At 40.1% G+C, this 18,863-nt stretch overlaps 2 protein-coding genes across 7 annotated transcripts in view; one reads left to right on the top strand and one right to left on the bottom strand.

Moving 5' to 3' along the window:
• The window catches only part of LOC147111992 (F-box-like/WD repeat-containing protein TBL1X), a 330,596-nt gene extending 320,506 nt beyond the window's left edge, over window positions 1-10,090 (top strand). For all 6 annotated transcript variants that reach the window (XM_085999446.1, XM_085999441.1, XM_085999444.1 and 3 more), the window contains 3 exons: window positions 686-851; window positions 2,367-2,468; window positions 8,583-10,090. In XM_085999446.1, coding sequence (XP_085855572.1) covers window positions 686-851; window positions 2,367-2,468; window positions 8,583-8,609 — 295 coding nt within the window. In that variant the 3' untranslated portion in view covers window positions 8,610-10,090. The remainder of the gene's footprint in view (window positions 1-685; window positions 852-2,366; window positions 2,469-8,582) is intronic.
• Window positions 10,091-11,610: 1,520 nt separating this feature from the next.
• Window positions 11,611-18,863, bottom strand: part of gpr143 (G protein-coupled receptor 143) — an 82,184-nt gene continuing 74,931 nt past the window's right edge. Inside the window, exon 9 of the mRNA XM_085999448.1 lies at window positions 11,611-13,752. Within this exon, the coding sequence (XP_085855574.1) occupies window positions 13,649-13,752 (104 nt within the window). The 3' untranslated portion in view covers window positions 11,611-13,648. The remainder of the gene's footprint in view (window positions 13,753-18,863) is intronic.

Here is an 18,863-nt window from a genome sequence, read left to right as displayed (position 1 = left end):
TGATGGCACCAAAGCTCATTTCACACAGGATGGTTTGTGTCCTGTAATTTGGGCTGGATGTGAGCCCAGGTCTCCGGTGAAATGCCAGTGTGTTAACCCAACACTGATTGTCTGGGCAAGGCTTACCCAATGAACATCCTGTGAAAGTCGTCATCACCTGTCTCAGATTTTTTTAATTACCTAGCCATTATCTAAACACCATTTAGCCAATGACTCAAATAATCTCCTTTTCCAGGCTTTTGTTTTTCAACTTTCTTCCAGAGGCACGAGCTTTTCATTCAGTACAATTTCAAGTGGGCCAACAGCCCTCTGGTACTTCACCCAAGTAGCTATACTGCATGTGTGAGTCAGAACAGCAAGTGTTGACGGCTATTCAATCATCGTAGCTAAGCTCAATCTTCTCACCAGACATCCACAAGTGCACTTTTCACCGGGGTCACTGGACAGTGATCAGGAGAGGGAGCCGTGGATTATTTTCGCTTCCATAGCCCAGGGCCACAACTCCTCCACATCTTTGACAATGAGCACTGTTGGACAAACCACCAGCAATGTGAAAGTTTACTTGCCTGTGTACTTCAATGGCACATTTTCTTTTCACAGTGACAGACTTGATGGCTTGAACCCAACTGTGGTAATGAGATAGTTTGCATACTAACCAAGATTACGTTTATCTTTTGCTTTTCAGTGCTTCATTTGATTCTACTGTTCGCCTATGGGATGTGGAAAGAGGCGTGTGCCTTCACACCTTAACCATGCACCAAGAACCTGTCTATAGTGTAGCCTTCAGTCCTGATGGCAAATATCTAGCCAGTGGGTCTTTTGACAAATGTGTCCACATATGGAACACTCAGGTAAGGGAGACAATACTATTAACGGCATTGACCACAGTCAGATTTGAGAAATCAATAAGTTGTTTTAGAATAACAGCTTTGTTTTTTTTTTAAACTATTTGTTGATCCTGTTATTGCAAAGACTTTCTCCATGTGTCCATTACATAAGAACATAAGAAGTAGGAGCAGGAGTAGTCCATACGGCCCCTCGGGCCTGCTCCGCCATTCAATAGGATCATGGCTGATCCGAATCTAGACTCACGTCCACTTCCCTGCCCTCTCCCCGTAACCCCTAATTCCCTTATCTGCTAGGAAACTGTCTATCTCCATTTTAAATTTATTTAATGTTGCAGCTTCCACAGCTCTCTGGGGTAGCAAATTCCATAGATTTACTACCCTCTGAGTGAAGAAGTTTCTCCTCATCTCAGTTTTGAAAGGGCAGCCCCTTATTCTTAGATTATGCCCCCTAGTTCTAGTCTCACCCATCAGTGGAAACATCCTCCCCGCATCCACCCAATCAAGCCCCCTCACAATCTTATACGTTTCGATAAGATCGCCTCTCATTCTTCTGAACTCCAATGAGTAGAGTCCCAACCTACTCAACCTTTCCTCATACGTCAACCCCCTCATCTCCGGAATCAACTGAGTGAACCTTCTCTGAACCACCTCGAGAGCAAGTATATCTTTTCTTAAATATGGAAACCAAAACTGCACGCAGTATTCCAGGTGTGGCCTCACCAATACCCTGTATAACTGCAGCAAAACTTCCCTGTTTTTATACTCCATCCCCCTTGCAATAAAAGCCAAGATTCCATTGGCCTTCCTGATCACCTGCTGCACCTGCATACTAACTTTTTGTGTTTCATGCACCAGGACCCCCAGATCCCTTTGTACTGTAGCACTTTGCAGTTTCTCTCCATTTAGATAATAACTTGCTCTTTGATTTTTTCTGCCAAAGTGCAAAACCTCACACTTTCCAACATTATATTGCATCTGCCAAATCTCTGCCCACTCACTTAGCCTGTCTATGTCCTTTTGCAGGTTTTTTATGTCATCCTCACTCATTGCTTTCCCTCCCATCTTTGTATCGTCGGTAAACTTGGATATGTTGCACTCAGTCCCTTCCTCCAAATCGTTAATATAGATTGTAAAGAGTTGGGGTCCCAGCACTGACCCCTGCGGAACACCACTAGTTACTGATTGCCAGCCCGAGAACGAACCATTTATCCCAACTCTTTGTTTTCTGTTAGTTGTGAAATATTAATGGTAAAGTGTCACATCATTTTTAAATAAATTCATTGTGATAAAAAAACAATTGCTAAACACTTGTTGATGAAGATAACTGTGGCTCCACTGAAAAGGAAAACGGAGTATCGGCAAAACTGTGGTCAGGAGCACGACTGAGCATAACGTGGCACTTGTGAGACTATCATTGACATTTCAAAGTGTCAGCAAGCCAAGTATGGCAATTTCAAAAACATGCAGACTGAAATGTTTTCTCCGTATTCCAGCAAATCAATGTGTTTGTTTTCATAGACGGGAGCTCTAGTGCACAGCTACCGAGGGACTGGAGGAATCTTTGAAGTCTGCTGGAATGCATCAGGGGACAAAGTGGGAGCAAGTGCATCAGATGGTTCTGTAAGTACCTGTACTGTTCAACGTAGGCTCTGTCCCCACCCCCACCCACAAGTGACTGAAAGGCTTTTGTTCTGTGTTTCTGTCAGTGGGTCTTACATACAAGTGGCACATAACAGATACCTGCGATATTCCGATGTGTACTGACTGTGTGTGAGGCTCCTGCAACAGCACAGGGCTTCATAAAATTTTACCTTTTTTAAAGATATTCAACAAAAACACATTATCACAAAATAATTATGGATGTGTAAGGCCATTCGGCTCATTTTAGTTCACCCATCCAGACTATTAGTTATTGAAGCAGAGACCACATTAACTTTTAAGAATAAATAGATAATTCAAGCAATGGTGGACAAAGGGATATAGGAACAGGTCGGGCACATAGGTTAGGACTACTATTCATTTCAAGGATAAACACCAACACAAACTATTTGGGCCGTACAGTCTGTTTCTGTGTTGTATTTTCTGTGCAATTAGAAACATAGAAACATAGAAGATAGGAGCAGGAGTAGGCCATTCGGCCCTTCGAGCCTGCTCCGCCATTCAATGAGATCATGGCTGATCATCCAAATTCAGTACCCTGTCCCTGCCTTCTCCCCATATCCCTTGATCCCTTTAGCCTTAAGAAATATATCCAACTCTTTTTTGAATATATTTAATGAACTGGCCTCCACCGCCCTCTGTGGCAGAGAATTCCACAGGTTCACCACTCTCTGGGTGAAGAAATTCCTCCTCATTTCAGTCCTAAATGGCTTACCCCTTATCCTTAGACTATGACCCCTGGTTCTGGACTCCCCGGCCATCATAAATTCTATGGGGGAGAAATTCCTTATAGCCCAGGAATGGGCAATAATTTTTGAAAAGTTTTGAGAATTAGCGCCAGGCACTAATGCTTCAGACTGCACGCAAAATTAAGTCTCATTGCACAAAGAAAGGATTGGAGCGCTAAATCAAGTGCTAACGGCCTAGCTCAGTGGCGTTAAACTCGAAGCGCTGACCAATTTCAGGTGCAGTCTAATCACAAGTCATCATTGCCACAGGCTCTTTCCAGTTCTTAAAGGGGAGGTTCATTGATGCTGCAGAACCTCATTCTCATCATTGCTGGCTGTGCAGCCGTCTTCACCAGCAGCAGGTCAAGGAGAAGGAGCCAGACGACTCAGGCAGCCCTCGTGGCCCTTCTCCTCCCTCAGGCCACATGTTCCAATCTTTCTCGCTGCCTCCGCTCCCTCCACCATAGATCCTGGAGGGTGAGGTCGACTGCCAGTACAGCCTCCATTAATGTAACCAAGTGTAGCACTTTGATATGTTGTGAAAATATATGTAACTAATTGTTAGTAGCCACAAGTTTCATGATACTAAGCAACCTTTCAATGACTGTGCAACAGTTTAATTCAATGTTAACCAACAAGGAAGCAGTGAAACAGCACTAACATGACAGCTGCGACTCATTACTCATGATCCCTTTAGGTCGTGCCCCTGGATCTGGTATCCGCCCGCTTGTCGCCTCCTCTCCCTGTCTGGGCATGGCGCTAAGGCAGGGGGGTGATGATGAATTTTGCAGATCGGGCACCCAGCGTGCATTGCACGCTCACTGACGTCACGATCTGCCTGGCGCTGAAGTCCCCGGCGGTAACTCTTAGCGGCGGTGCTACAGGGGGGGCTGGATTTGCCATGCGCCGCTGGATTCACCTCGCCCTGGTGGTACTGCATCAGCGCCCCTGCCAGGCGCTAACAGGAGGCACTAACCACTGAAATTTTCCCCCTATATGTTTCCTCACTTCAGCATCTAATTGTCTCTAAATGACTCTGGGGTTTTCACCATAACTACTCTATCCAGGAGTCCATCCCCTGTGTGTTGGTCACTTTTTGTATGTAGAGAAAGTTCTTCATATCAGGCCTAAATTTGCCTTTTACTAGTTTGATCCTGGGACCCCTTGTCCTACTGTAACAATTGAATTTAAAATAATTTTCTAGATTTACCTTTTCCATGTTTACAATCTTGCCTATATCTATAAGATCATCCCTCTGGCACTTCCTTTCGAGGTTAAACAGCCCAAGTTTCTCCAGTCTTTCCTCATAACTCAAGCCTCGAAGACTAGGAGGCCGATTTTCATTATCATTGGCTAGTGGCCACCCACCACCCAGCCGCCCGATGTCGTCGGCAAGCGGCCTGAGCCGTTTTGTTGGTCGGGTCTCAGTTGTATCTGATCGGCGAGCTGCAAGTGCTGAACCAGCGCTCACAAGCTGATCAGAGGGGGCGGGAAAACTGGCAGCTCATCCACGGAGCCAAGCCAGAAGTTGGAGCTTAAAAGGATTGCGGATTCGACCGGTGGAGGTTTTCGCATAGAGGGACTGGCAACAGGTGGGAAGATTTTTCATGCTCTTCCTGCCCCAACAAAAATCATTAAAAACCAAACTAAAACTTACCATTTTTCTGAGTGGCCTGCAGCAGCCTCATTAAGGTTAAGCCATTCTACGCCTCATACCAACAGAAAGAGCATGCACGGTGAATGCTCCGCGCATTGGTACCTGAAAATTGCATCTATGTTTATTAATCAATTTAGGGTCATTCCTGTTTAGTTCTAACATTTATAGAATAAGAATAGTGAAGAAAACAGCATCGCAATAAGGGTAGTAATCTGAAAGAACTCTTGAACACTTTAGTGAATCATCTGTCATTGCCTTTGACAGCTCCATAGCTGTCACTGTACGTCCAAACAGGTTACCATCATGTGGCAGCCCTCCAAAGTGATCTTCGGGCTATCTAGCTTCCTCTCAAATTGCTCTCTCTGCTGCAACTGATTGCTCATCCTCTGACTCGTTTTCCATTAACACAGCGGCTCTCCAGAGCCATCATCTCTGCCCAACTCTGTTTCTTCTTAATATCAACACCCTGCTGCATTCACATTCCAATCCTATCCATTTTTGTTTTGCTGGTGATTCTACTCTACATTCATCAACCTCCTTAAAATTATACACTCGTTGCTCACAATCTCCAGTTATCTCAGTGTAATGGCAGAATCACTACATCTTGATTTCCTTAGAGGAGAAAATCCACACTGTAAATCAAAAAGTGTGGGGGGGGAAAGACCAGCAGGACATGCAGGCAGGGTGGGGACAGATACTTAGATAATATAAGAGGTCTATACATGGATACATGTAGCATGAGAAATAAAACTAGTGGGTTAGAAGCATAAATTCAGTGTGATGTGGTACACATTACAGAAATTTAGCTACAACGTAATATGATCTTTAGAAAGACAGGGTAATTGGGAATGATGGGGAAGTAGCAATAAAAGACACAGTTACCACTGTAGAAAGAAGGGATTTCAGTAAGGGTGATCGGGCTGTGAAAACACTACGGGTAGAGTTAAGGAACGCCAAAGGATGCAAGACTCGGGTAGCAGTTGCCAACAGACCTGGTGGTGATGTAGTGGGTGGATGTATAGATACAGGGATCAGGGAAACGTGCTGCAAAAACAATGTGCTTGTAATGGGAAATTTTAATTATCACATCAACTGAGAGAAGCAGAACAGCTTAAGTAGTAAAGGTAATGAATTTTAGAATGTATTTGGGACAGTTCTCTCGAAGGTAGATTACCCATATTTTAAATTGTAGAGGAATTTTTGTTTCATTGAATTTACCATGCCAACTGGGTGATCTGCTCAAAATTAATGAGGAAAGAGACAGCTGTCATAGAAACCAAGGTTCAAGCCAATTTATTTTATGTTAGTGAATGAGTCAGGCATTAGAACACTTGAGTTGGAGAAAAACTTAAACGTTAATTCCAGGGAGTCTGAAGGTGACGGGAACAATAGTTCAAGTTTAAGATTTCAGAGTGATCAAGATCGAGAAAGATTGTAGGGGAGGGACCCATGACTAAGATGGCCATACACTGGGAAACAATGGGAATAACTTAAACCAGACAGGGAAGATTGGAGGAAATTTCCTATGAGGATTTGATTCACCTCCTTGAGACAGTATAAACTGGAGCTTGTGTGCTTCATTTATTAGAACCAAAGCCTTGCTTGCACTTGTTACACTATAAAATAATAAATGGCTGGAGTCTTTTAGAAAGCTGTAACACAATCTTCGAAGTTCACGTGCTTGCATGGAAACTGGGCTTTACTTTCATGTTTTAAGGCATAGCGTTATGCTGTTCTTACCCAGTAAAGGGGTCAGTGGATTATCAAATAAACTGCTGTGCTGTACAAGCTGTGTAACTCATGACTGTTACCATCAATTATATTACAGCCTTGTAACAAACTTCCACGTCATCTATTACTCTATTATCTAATGCTTGTTGTATGACCATTTATACCTTGGTTTTGGTCTCTAGATCCACTGGATATGATGTCTAATTTAATCCTACAAGGCCAATTTAAATAAATGGACTAAGAATCCCTGAGAGCCCCTAATTAAGAGAGAACTACCTTCTTACATTGCCATAACTCTCATTTCAGCAGTCACAGCAGACTACCAATACTGCAATACATGCATCCAGCCCAGTAAAAGCAGTTGGTGACCATGTTTGTATCTACAGTACAGTATTATATTTTAAAAATCTACCTAATAGGCAGTTTTATGAGGCTGGAAGCACAGTTTCATGGTTCAGATGACACTGATTAAAATGGCTTGTCTTATATTCTGTGATTTTGAGGACATCTGATCATATTACAGCTCTATGAGTGTCTCTTATACATCTTCTAGCCGGAAGAATTATTGCCACAAACACAATCATGTCGCTAAAATTTTTTTTTAAATGCATTGATGGATTTTAAGAAGCTTCGAGTTATTGTTTATTCAATGTTAAAAAATCGAGTGGAGCTTAATTTGCCACTTCTAATGAAATTGACAAATTGTAATGCCAAGTCACGTTGTATATTAAGCATGTTTTATTCCATATTAAATAGATATTGAAAGAGCGCATCCCAGTATTTTTAATTATACTTAACAATTGCTATTGCAGTTACCAGGGAGGAATCTGAGCTCTATTAAGTCACAATCCTCTAATTAGCCAGCACTGAAAAAGGATGCCTATCAGTGCATTTTTATATATTTTTTAACTTAATAGGATGGCATGCAGTAATCTTGAGTGAACAGCTCAGATACAGCAAATACATTTTGTTCAAGTCAAGCATAGAATTGTCTTTCTTCTTAGTTTATGTATTTTTATGCTCATTAGGATGAGGGATGTCAGTACAGTATTGTGGAATTAAACACCATTTTCTGGGCAACATAAACCACTATCGGGTCAAGATAGCACAGGCAGACAGCAAGGGGTGTCTTAAATCTGAACGCAGGAGAGCATCCCTTTCCACCTATTTTCAATGTTACTGTTTTCCACAGGAGCAAGTCTTATGCACTGCCTGAGACTGTCGATTTAGTGCTATTTGGTGGGCTGTTGATCCATTCTCAGTAGGAACCAAGTTCACAATGTCCAGACTCATTTTGTGCACCGTCTAGGAGGTGAATTTCCCCCGGGCTTCTTATGCTTCGCCAGTGGAAGTTTTGCGGAGACATCATTTACGCGAGTAAACAGGGTTTCTGCTGAACTTCCGCCAAAGTTGCAGCAGCAGAGCAGGAGAAACCCGATGGAAATTCACCCCGAGTCTCTTAAAATAAGCAACTTTTATTATTTTTTATTGTATTCATTAAGAGCAGTTGCCCACTGCAGAATAGTTTATGGCCCTCCATTCGTTCTAGTCCCTACTTTGTTTTTTACCTCAATGTAAAAGCAACCACCACCCTAAATTACAGAACTCCACTTCCATTAGGTTGTGACATATTTAATGCAATGAATAAAAATAAAAAACAGTGAATCAAACCAAGCAAAACTACACCATGGAATGAAAGCAGCAAGTGCATAATATGTTATTCAGCTTCTGAAAGAGAAAGGTTAACACTGCAGGAGTGATTCTGCGTCAGAGCTCGCCCAAAATGCTAATCTATATTTCCCTTTCAAATATTAATCCGCTCCTCATGCATTTCCATTTTCTGTATGTATTTCAGATTTCCAGCATTCTGTTTTTTCTTTACATCTTTTAAAAACGGTCTTTTTTTCTTAAGAATTGTTATCAGCAATTGTTGATTTGTTTTTGTTTTGTTTTTCTTAGGTCTGTGTGCTTGATCTACGGAAATAGCAGAATAGCAGGAGAACAGGATGTAAGATTAGACCGGCAGTGAATGTGTGGGTGGCAAACACGCTCCTTCACAGTGTGTCAGCTCCAGAACTACAAGAACCTGACTTTTAACGTGAAATGGTTAAAACCAGCTTTCCCTTTCCATTTAATTGATTTTTTTTTTCCCCCTTCAAAAAATATGATTTCATTGTCTGCAAACCCCACCCCCCCCTCCACTCCCCCAAGTGGAAACCCAATCATGCGTTGGCATTTTCACCAGTTGAACTCTTCAGCCTCGGAATGTCACGCAAGGAAACTGTATCAGTCAGTGTTTTGGGGTTTTCAACAGGACAGATGATGGCAATTTATGTTCGTGACTGAGAGCATTGTGCCAAACTGCAGATGCTGTGATGTACCAAAAAAAACAACAAAAATGGGGGGAAAAACCCACACAAAAAAACAACAAAAAAGGAAATAATGTAGATTTTCCTTCCTTCATGTACTTTCCTCATTCTGGTTTGGACACTACAGTGCTGCTGAAAAGGAAGAATAACATTGTGTGCAGTCACAGCAAAATAATCTGCAACTTTGTAATAGCAACACTTTATATTTTCTGGATTTTTTGTTTTGTTTAAAAAAAAATGTTTTAGGGATGCTGGAGTATTATGTAGGTTCCTAAAAGAAGCTTTTACCAGGGTTGGATGTGAATGATTTTGTTTCTAGAAGCTGCAGGGAGGAATCTGTGGGGTTTTAAAACTTAAGCTTTTCTGAACTGCTGATAGACTTGCTTACATTACTGTGCTTCAGGTCGTGATCTTTTGAAAAGGCACTTCTTCTTCTTCAGAGAACTGCATATAAAAAGTGCTTTACATTTGAGAAGGTGAACTCGTCACCAGCTTCATACAGGGAAAGAAGACTCACGGGAAGATCCCCAGTGTATTTTTGAAAAAAAAAATAGCAAAAGAAATATTTGTAATTTTTACCTTTAATCACACACCAGACCTTAAAAAGCCAGAACGGCAAACCACAAACCTAGCAGACACTTCGTTTTAAAGAAATGCGAGAAATGAGACATCTTAACACTGTACAAGAGCTTAAATTCTTTAATCTCATGCCATGCTTTAGGTCCTTTTTTAAAAAAAAAACATTTGCTAACAAAGCTGTTTAGAGCCAGGTGAGGTGCACTTTGTCTAATGTAAGGGTCTGCTTTGTTTTGTTCTCTGGGTTTTTTGAATATGTTCCTTGTCACACGCAGAGAGTTCATTTGTTTAAAATCTGTGTTCTGGCTTTCGTTGCTTTTATTGTCTGTGTCAGACTGTCAGCCAGACTTTGTTCCTTCTCCTTGCAGCCTCTCAGGAGTTTAGGTCAGAGGAGATCATGTGACCTTTTATGTTTCTTCTAATCCAGAATGTGTGATGTAGCTCATGTGCTCATTAAAGAAAACAAATCATCAAATCATATTCAATGTCTTGAATAAATTGCTATATTTTGATATTAGAAAATATGATTCTGTGATTTTTATTTTGCCTAATTTAAAATTATTAGAAGATTTACTTTGCATGTTTATACCGGGTTGTAATATTGCTAACCTGTCACTATTGACCACCACAATTATTAACATAAGGATTTCTGTAGCATGAATATACACCGAATATTGAGTTCATTGGCCAAGTGTGCAGTAAATTTCAGTGCTCCTGGGCTAGGGAGGTGGAAATCCACACCCGATTTGTTAATCAAGTGAGTCTTGCTGGGAAGTGTGCCTACGTCAACACTGGTGAAAACAGGATTGGACTTGACTGTGACGCTCCTCACTGGGCACTTCTCTAGACTCATCTATGAAGAATTGCCACTTGGGAGAAGTGCCAGAGCGTGGTTAACTCCTGTATTCCAGCCTGAGTCAGTGCCTTCAAGATAGGGAGAACACTTGGAGAATAATGAAGCGGCACATGCAAATTACTGATGTAAACATAACAATTGATGTATGTATGCAAGTACAATGACTTACGTACATAATACAGGTACTGAATGATTTAGGTACAAGGTAAGGATATATGATGACTGACGTATATGCATATAAGTAGAATGGATGTTTTATTATGCAAATACAATGAATGATGTGGATACATCATTTATTGTGCTTGCACACGCCCATCATTTATCCTACTTGCATGAACACATGCATTGTTAATTGTACTTGGGCACATACATTATTCATTGTGCTTATACATCATTGTACTTTTATGCACATACATTGTTCATTGTACTTACATACTTGCGTCATTTAATGTATTTCCACACGTACATCGTTCATTGTATGTGCACATCATGGTGAGTAACTTTCAACTTCAGCTGGGGTGAAAAACTGTCGCTCGTTATACATCCTGCCCGATTCTCATTTCCATGAACTTCAATCAAGTGGGCGGCAGATCCGCTATCGCCAGTTTTACACTCCCACTGAAGTTGAAAGTTAATCTTATTGTGTTTGCATACATTAATCAGTGATTGTACTTGCCCCCATATGTCTTTATTGAACTTGCATACATACAACACCCATTGATCCTGCATATGTACATCATTTATTGTACTTGAATACATAGAACATTCACTATATTTACCCCAACACTATAGGGCCGATTTTCCAAAAATGGGCTACTAACAGGGACCCTTGCCCATTAGCCACACATATAAGAAATTGCAGATGCACTGCCAATGACTTTCCATCCACTAATTTTAATGGACAGAAAATCATGGGCAGCACACCCACAATTTCAGGATATGCCTAGCAGTGAAGTGAGGCTCTCCACCAGCGCAGACACGTTGGAAAATCAGTCCTTATAGTTCACTTTTAATTTAAAAAAACGACATCACGATTCAACATTTAAAAGACCAGAAGAATCAGTGACCTATGAACAGTATTATGCAGTTAATTGTGAAAAGTTGCAACATAGAAACAAAGGCTTTGGTGGATTTGTGGACTTCCAAAGGACGCTGCTGCAATAAGACACAATCCTGAGAAAAAACATTGGTTATGTTTGCTTTATTAATAGACTGTAACCTAGAGACAAACTCCCAAAGAATATTGTGGTGCCTTGACGCAAATGAACATTTGAGGCAAACAAATAAAAACGACGGAACCGCCCTTATGTCCCGTCAATAAAACATAAGTTGAAAGACCTAAGTAGACTGCTGGAACAATGCAGAACAAAAACTATGTACCATGTGCAATAAAAGCATTAGTGTAAGAATGTTAAACATAGTTAAGCAGTTACATACAAAAATAGGATAACAAAGAGTACCAAAATTGGATACAAGTAAATAGAAAAAAAAACATTTCTAAATGTCTAACTCGTTCAATCTTGTACAGTTGGAAAGATCCAAATACTTGTAGAATTATTTTTATTTTATGCTGGATGTTTCACTTACTATTGATTAATGTGCAGTCAACAAATCTACAGATGCTATACATGTTTGCAAGGTTGTAATTGATGGAACGTATTCTGTATATGTAGTTTTCATTGTTGTGTAACTAAAAGCCTTAGCGTTCCTAGCTTTCTGTGACACCAAACGTAAATTTACACAATACCATTTGTCACCTCTTCAGCGTAAAGTGACGCAGTTGTGAAACCCAGAAATTAAACTCCACATACGTGGTAAGTAAATGTGTTGTGGACTGCACTGAAAGAGTGTCATTTCAGAGGAACTGCATATAGGTGGGTATCAAAGTACCACTTTTGGTAATACAGGAAACTTTTTTTTATCCAGCACCGACGGGACCAGCGTGGTGCCGGTGGATCAAAAAGTCCGGATTACAGAGAGGTATACTTACTAAGGTACGAGAGCCCCGTACACGGCCACAGATCCAGGTGTCCCTGTTGCATGGCAACAGGTGCAGGAGCCCCGGTTACACGGCCACAGATTCAGGAACCCCGGTTACACGGCCACTAATATGAAGTAAAACTTACCTGAACCTACTCCTGAATTTTGCCGGTTAAGAGAGATTTCCGGTTATTTAGGTGCCGGTAAAAAGAGAGTTTCCTGTAGTTTGCAATAACCCATGATAAGTAAAAATTTCTGTAACTTAATTTTCAATATTGTCATACGTGGCATCATTATAAATAAATGATAGTTTAAAAACTAACATATCGCAGAATTCATTACTTAGGGAGTCACCCTAACTTCTCATTGAGATTATTTAATCATTTTTACTCATCTATTTCCCTCTATATTATGTGTATAAAACTGAGTTATCTGTATTGAAAATAACTTTTGCAGATTTTGTCATATAAATCAATTTATCTTCAGGTCCTTTTAAGCCAAATCATGTGACATTAGTTTCATCTTCAGACAATATCAGAAAACCTTCCTGGTCCACACCTCGCAGAGAATCGATTTAAAATTTTGACCAATACTTGTAAATGTCTCAGTCTCTGGGTTCAGATAACATTCAGAAACCACTCGAGTTTGGTTTCATAGTTCATGTCATACAAATCGCTCAGAGGTATTGCTACATTGTGATTAGTTTCCAAAGAGATTGTATATGGGAACTGAATTCTTTATTTTGTCAAAAATAACCAAGTTTCTCCATTCTGGCATCAGAATGCGTGCCTCCCTACATTTCTGCCCCTCCTAAAATTATGACTTTTGTATTCTGCCCCTCTAATTGTTCATTACAAACTACCAATACATGGAGGGGAAATTACTCAATTTAAAAACTTATTTAACAATTTAAAAAGGTATATATTTTTTGAAATAGTTGGGGGTGTAATCACTGTAGTGTGTGGAATTCCTCATTAGTTTTGCCCTTGTATGTGTGGGCATGACATGACCATGTACTGCCTCAAACCAACTCAGGACTGCTGGGAATTTTTCATTTAAACCTTCCAATTTCTCATTCATGTTCAATACGACAGACATTTTGAACAGATTGTAGACTGGTTCAGAATGGCAAGAAGTGGAACTTGTTAGCCCCAAATGGCTTCAGCAAAAAGAGTTTGTGTTTTCTTTTCCAAGAGTAGAGTGACGTTTTAAGGCTTGTATTGAGTTTACTCATCTTGCCAACATTATGCACTTTCAGTGTTTTCCAATGAGTCACCATCGGCATCATTACCATTGACGTCGTGCAGTTCACTTGGCATGTTCGTTTCAAATGTACTGGTCTCAGAACCTAGCAAAAAGAATGAGGAAAGTGCCTTTGTAGTGCCATTAAAATGCTTTTGGCTTTCGATATAGTATTGTTTTATTTAAACATTTAAAAAATCTTTTGTAGGTGACATCTGATTGCAAAATGTCTTATGGATTTTTGACTTCATTATTAATTTTAGTGTAACTAACTAGCAGCCATGTGTTTGAAATAAAACGAATTAACACTGCTGTTCATAATCCACATATTTCTTTATAACCCAAGTATATTGTACTTTAGCTGTTATGGGGTTACAGTGAATAAATGGTGCATGTGGCATGAGTTTCTTAGATTCATGTTATTGAGGATACTCCTTTTAATCACTCAAAAGGCTCTGAGGACCCAAAGAGTAGAACACTTGATTCAAAACTGTAAGTTACATTCTTGGAGCTGTTTTTCACTCAAAACTGCTTGCATTTGAACAGGTGATTGCATTTCTCAGCTTCTACATGGAGCACTACTTGTGTTCCATGTTAGCTTTGAGCTGGGCATATAATATTGGGTTATTTAGACCTCTTGAATTGTGATTTATATTAACTGATCACACAGTGGAATTTTTGGAGCAGTTTACAATACAGACCATCAAACACTCCTGAATGGGCTGCAGTAAAATGGAGGATAGATGGGATCTGCCTTCCAGATTATCAAAATTGTACATCATAGAAATTTCAGCACAGGAGGCTGTTCAGCATACTATGCCACCTCTGCTGCTGCTAGCTCTACATTAGTGCTATCTACTCTAGTCTCCAATGCCTGTGCTTTCCCCATGCCCTTTAATATTACTCTATTTTTCACATTTTTATCTAATTCCCTCTAAAGAGTTGTGATTGACTGTATTTCAATCATCCTTTGCGATAAGGCAGTCCATTGTCTAATAATCATTTTTGCTTCTAGTACTAAACCTAACTTTATGCCCCCATGTTACCAAATCACTGACAAGTAGAAAAAGCCTTTTCACTATTTACCCTCTCAAACATTTTAATAATTTTGAGCACACATTAGGTTCCACCCCACTCCCTTAATCTCCTTGCTAAAACTACCAGTTAAAGCTCTAGTGGAACATAACAGCATATTTTCCTGTTGATGTTGTAGAAGAGAATCTGATTGGCAATGTAGTCCTTCCTAATATTAGTTATCAAGATTTAGTAACAGATTGTAAATAAAATGTGGGAGTTTTATATACACATTGTAATTGGGCACGGCGTGGAGAGAGGGAAATAAGGACATATTCCAGTTTTCAATCTGTTAGTAAAATGGAAATTCCTTAAACAAATCACATTTAAGAATGCTGCTCTTTAACAGGCAAGTCCATTCTGCCCAATTCACTGAAGAGTTGGTTATGAAACACTGCAACATTACAGTAGTTGAATTACTTGTTTATAGAATTTTTTTTTTAATCCCCTGGAATTCCCACAGGGTTTCTTCCGACCTCTGGCTGAAAGTTTGGCGGAAATCCTGGAGAAACAGTGTAAGCAGCCATTGAAGCTGTTTGTCTAGGGTTTCTGCCAAAGTTACAGCCAGAGCTCGGGAAACCCCCACGGAAATTCTGCTCCTACCTTCCTGTTTATCTTTCACATTCAATTTTTTTTGAGCATCATAATAGCATTTATCATTATAGGCTTGATAAAGGCTGGTACCTTAGTCTGCATTTTAAAAAAAGTATTAAAATGTGCACATGATCATATCAGGCAATTTCCAGATTAATAATAATAATCAATTTTATTGTCAGTGCACAAGTGCAGTACAACGAAATGTAGGCTTGCGGCTCCCGAGAGTGTACATTTAGATTAAGACATTAAGACATAAGCTTTGTAAGATCATTAAATAACAAAAAGCTCACAGACTGAAACACTTTCATATTCAGTTTATAATATATAATCACATGCAATAAATAGATAACCGGATGGAAATAAGCTCATTTCTCCATCTGGCATTTTCTCCCCTTAAGATACTAACTCAAAGGGCGCGATCTTGCCAGCCCTGGGGAGGCGGGACTGCCGGGAAAATGGCAGAATTTGGGGGCGGTTGTCCAACCCACCTCAGTGCCATCTTGCCAGGAGGCGGGTAGCCGTCCCGTGCCAGGTCCCGTCTCCTTGGAGGCGGGAAGGGGATTACAGCCACTTAACTACCTGCTAACCAGGTAGTTAACAGGCAGCTAAAAGGATTATCCCCATTTTACCCACACAAGTGCGGGCTTCCCAATGGCTGCGAACCCCGCCAGGGTCACCGAGGTGAGCAGTGGGTCTGCGGGGGTCAGAGGGGTGCAAAAAGTGCGCTGTGAAGGTAAGTGATGGGTGCAAGTGTGGAGAGGTGAGTATGTGAGGTAAGTGGAAAGTGATAGAAAAAGTTTACTTACCTTTGTTTCTTCCTGCAGGCTTCAAGAGTTGGGTATGCCGAGAGTCTCGCACCTCCGTGGCAGAGATGACAGATGGCCGTTGCATTCTCCAATACAACAACCATCTTAATTTCTGCAAAAGAAAGAGGTTTGATGAGTCTTGAATTCAAGAACTCATCAAACTACAGAGAATGTCAGTGTTTGACAGCTTCACAGCTGTCAAACTATGACAATTTGATAGATGAAACGTCATACGCTGACGTTCTCTGTAACCGGCATTCCCTTAATTGGCCTGCTAAGTCCGCTGGGCGGGCTTAACAAGGTCAATCAAGGGAAAATATCGTGGGTTGGCCACAAATCGATGGAGGCGGGTCATCGACCCGACAAGCAGCAGTCCTGCCTCCAACGCGCCCCCATTGGCAAAATCGCCCCCCAAATGTTTAAACAAGTTACAATTCTTCATTAATGATACCGATTCTGACATTCTGCATAACTGGCAGTGACTGAAGAAATCCCTAATGTTGGGAATAAGAAACTCGTCCCCAATTTTGGAGAGGTTATTTGTAGATCCCGATTTGTGTTTTTCCACACATGGTAGCTTCAAAATTCAAGCATAGCGCATTTATTTGTGAAGAGGTGGAAAATAGTGACCATGGTACATTAGTTCCTTAACAAAACCATTTTAAAACTGTGCCTGGTATCATTGTCAAACCATTTTCTGTTTTTTGTGAGGTAATTTTGACCTGATGGTAAATTAAGCCATTAAAGGAAAACGGTTTAAGTAGCTTAATTCAATAGTCCCCTATAAGTTATAAAAGAATCCGAAAGTTAAGATTTGCAGAGCACAGTTAGCTGAGCAGATTGTCCCTCTCTCCTCAAACTGCCGACTTGACAACAACCAGTCACTGCCCTGCAAACACCTCAAGATTGTCACCAATCCTTGGGCACATTAATGGCCAACCAGGCAGAATAGTTGGATGAGCCCTGAGCAACATTCACCTCCGAAGCTGGCCCTGGGGAATATTCTTGTTGTGATAGTTTCTTCCATAATGCTACTTCTTTGTAGAAATTAGTGCTGTCAATATTGAGGGATGAACACTTAGTGTGTTCTTATGACACTCCTTTATCCATTACTTTAGTGGAGGCGTTAAGCCCTTTCATTAAAATAGGGGCGGAATGCCATATGCTTGCATTAATCATTTGCCCATCAATATCATCTAGCAATTTCTAGGTTGCAGTGTTTAGAGCTCCTCTGCAAAGACAATATTTTGCACATCGTAAAAAAAAATGTTTGATCTTTTTGAATATTTTCCTTTTTATTCAAATTATTTATCTTTGGGGAAAAAAACAAATTCCCTTTTCAAATTTAAGTAAAAAAAAGTGAATGGTGCAAGTCCATTCACTTTTTGGGAATGTTCTGGGACCATCTGCAGATGCCTCATTTCCTTGCATGCATTCATGTTTTAATAGGCATGTTTGTCTTGTGCTAGATATTTATTTAAAAAAATCATTGGATAGAGTGCAGTTTCTATTTTTGCATATTTGTTTTAGTTTCCCTTTAAGTCAACTATAATGTGGTCATTATAGGTGGCTTGTCAAAATCAGAGATTCATTAAAAATTCTAAAAGGTCTCTAATTGCACCATAATAAATGATAATGATTCACAGCACTTTGAAAATCATAGCCATTTCATTTGTAGCGGAATACGTGGCAAATTTGTAATGAAGCATTTGTTCAACACAAAGAGATATTAAATCTTGCTTCAAATACATACTTTAGAACACAAAGTTATTGTGGAAAATAGTGGCTGGCTTCATACATACTGTGCAGCTGTGAGTCAGAGCTGTATCTAATTCATTGTGGAAAATATGAGTTTGTGGTAATTCGAACAAAGGTAGGTTGTTGCCAAAATAGCCAAGCAGTAACTAAGCAGTAACAGGCAATTCCAACCTATATATTTTAATGTTGGGAGCTGCTGTTGAATAAGGCTGGCTTAATTAGTGATTAATTGCATGCTAAATTAAGACAAGAATTTAAAATTGTTAAGTTTTGTTATCCCTTTCACTTGTCAAATTGATCAACTCCACTGCTGTGGATACCTATGGGGGAAAAAAGTATCTGGACTATAATAATTCATGATATAACTAAATCATTTTCCAAAACTCTACCTTCAGAATTATGAAAAATGTTTCAGCTCTTCCTTATCTCAGAATGGATGTTAGTCAAGGAATTCTGGCATCGATACCATAGGCCCATTACACTTATCTTGCCCACAGACTTTCTGCGTGGTTTTGCACTGGAACTTGTGGTGATTAGAAATCCATTTCGGTGTGGCGCCCTCTGCAAGGGATCTGGGACCTGTGTGAACAGGGCAAGCAACTGTGCATCTCCTTCGCCAGATTGAAGAATCCTTACTGAGACATGCAGAGTCTGAACCAGGAAGTGCAAGTTAGAATAGATAATTTAATGCCAAATCATGTACAGAAAGTGAAATAAAGAGAGGGAAAGAAAGATGGAATTAAGAGAGAGGTAAAAGAGACAAAGAAAAAGTTTTTTAAAAATCATTTACAATTATTTTTAAATCTCTAACAATAATTAAAATCTGAAGGAATGAGACTCCACACTTGTAAAAGTTAATTTTCAATGCCAGAGAGGTTGTTTGGTAGTAACTAAGACTTATCCCACTGTTAAAATTATACTTACACTGGAATGGACAAGCCCCAACTATTTCTGGCGCATTTAGTGGGTACCACATAAATAC

The sequence above is a fragment of the Somniosus microcephalus genome, chromosome 10 (assembly GCF_052327205.1).
Source record: "Somniosus microcephalus isolate GS21.2 chromosome 10, FLI_Smic_1.0, whole genome shotgun sequence".
Taxonomy (NCBI): domain Eukaryota; kingdom Metazoa; phylum Chordata; class Chondrichthyes; order Squaliformes; family Somniosidae; genus Somniosus; species Somniosus microcephalus.
The sequence above is the reverse complement of the archived record's forward strand: the minus strand, read 5'-3'. Positions and strand labels throughout refer to the sequence as shown.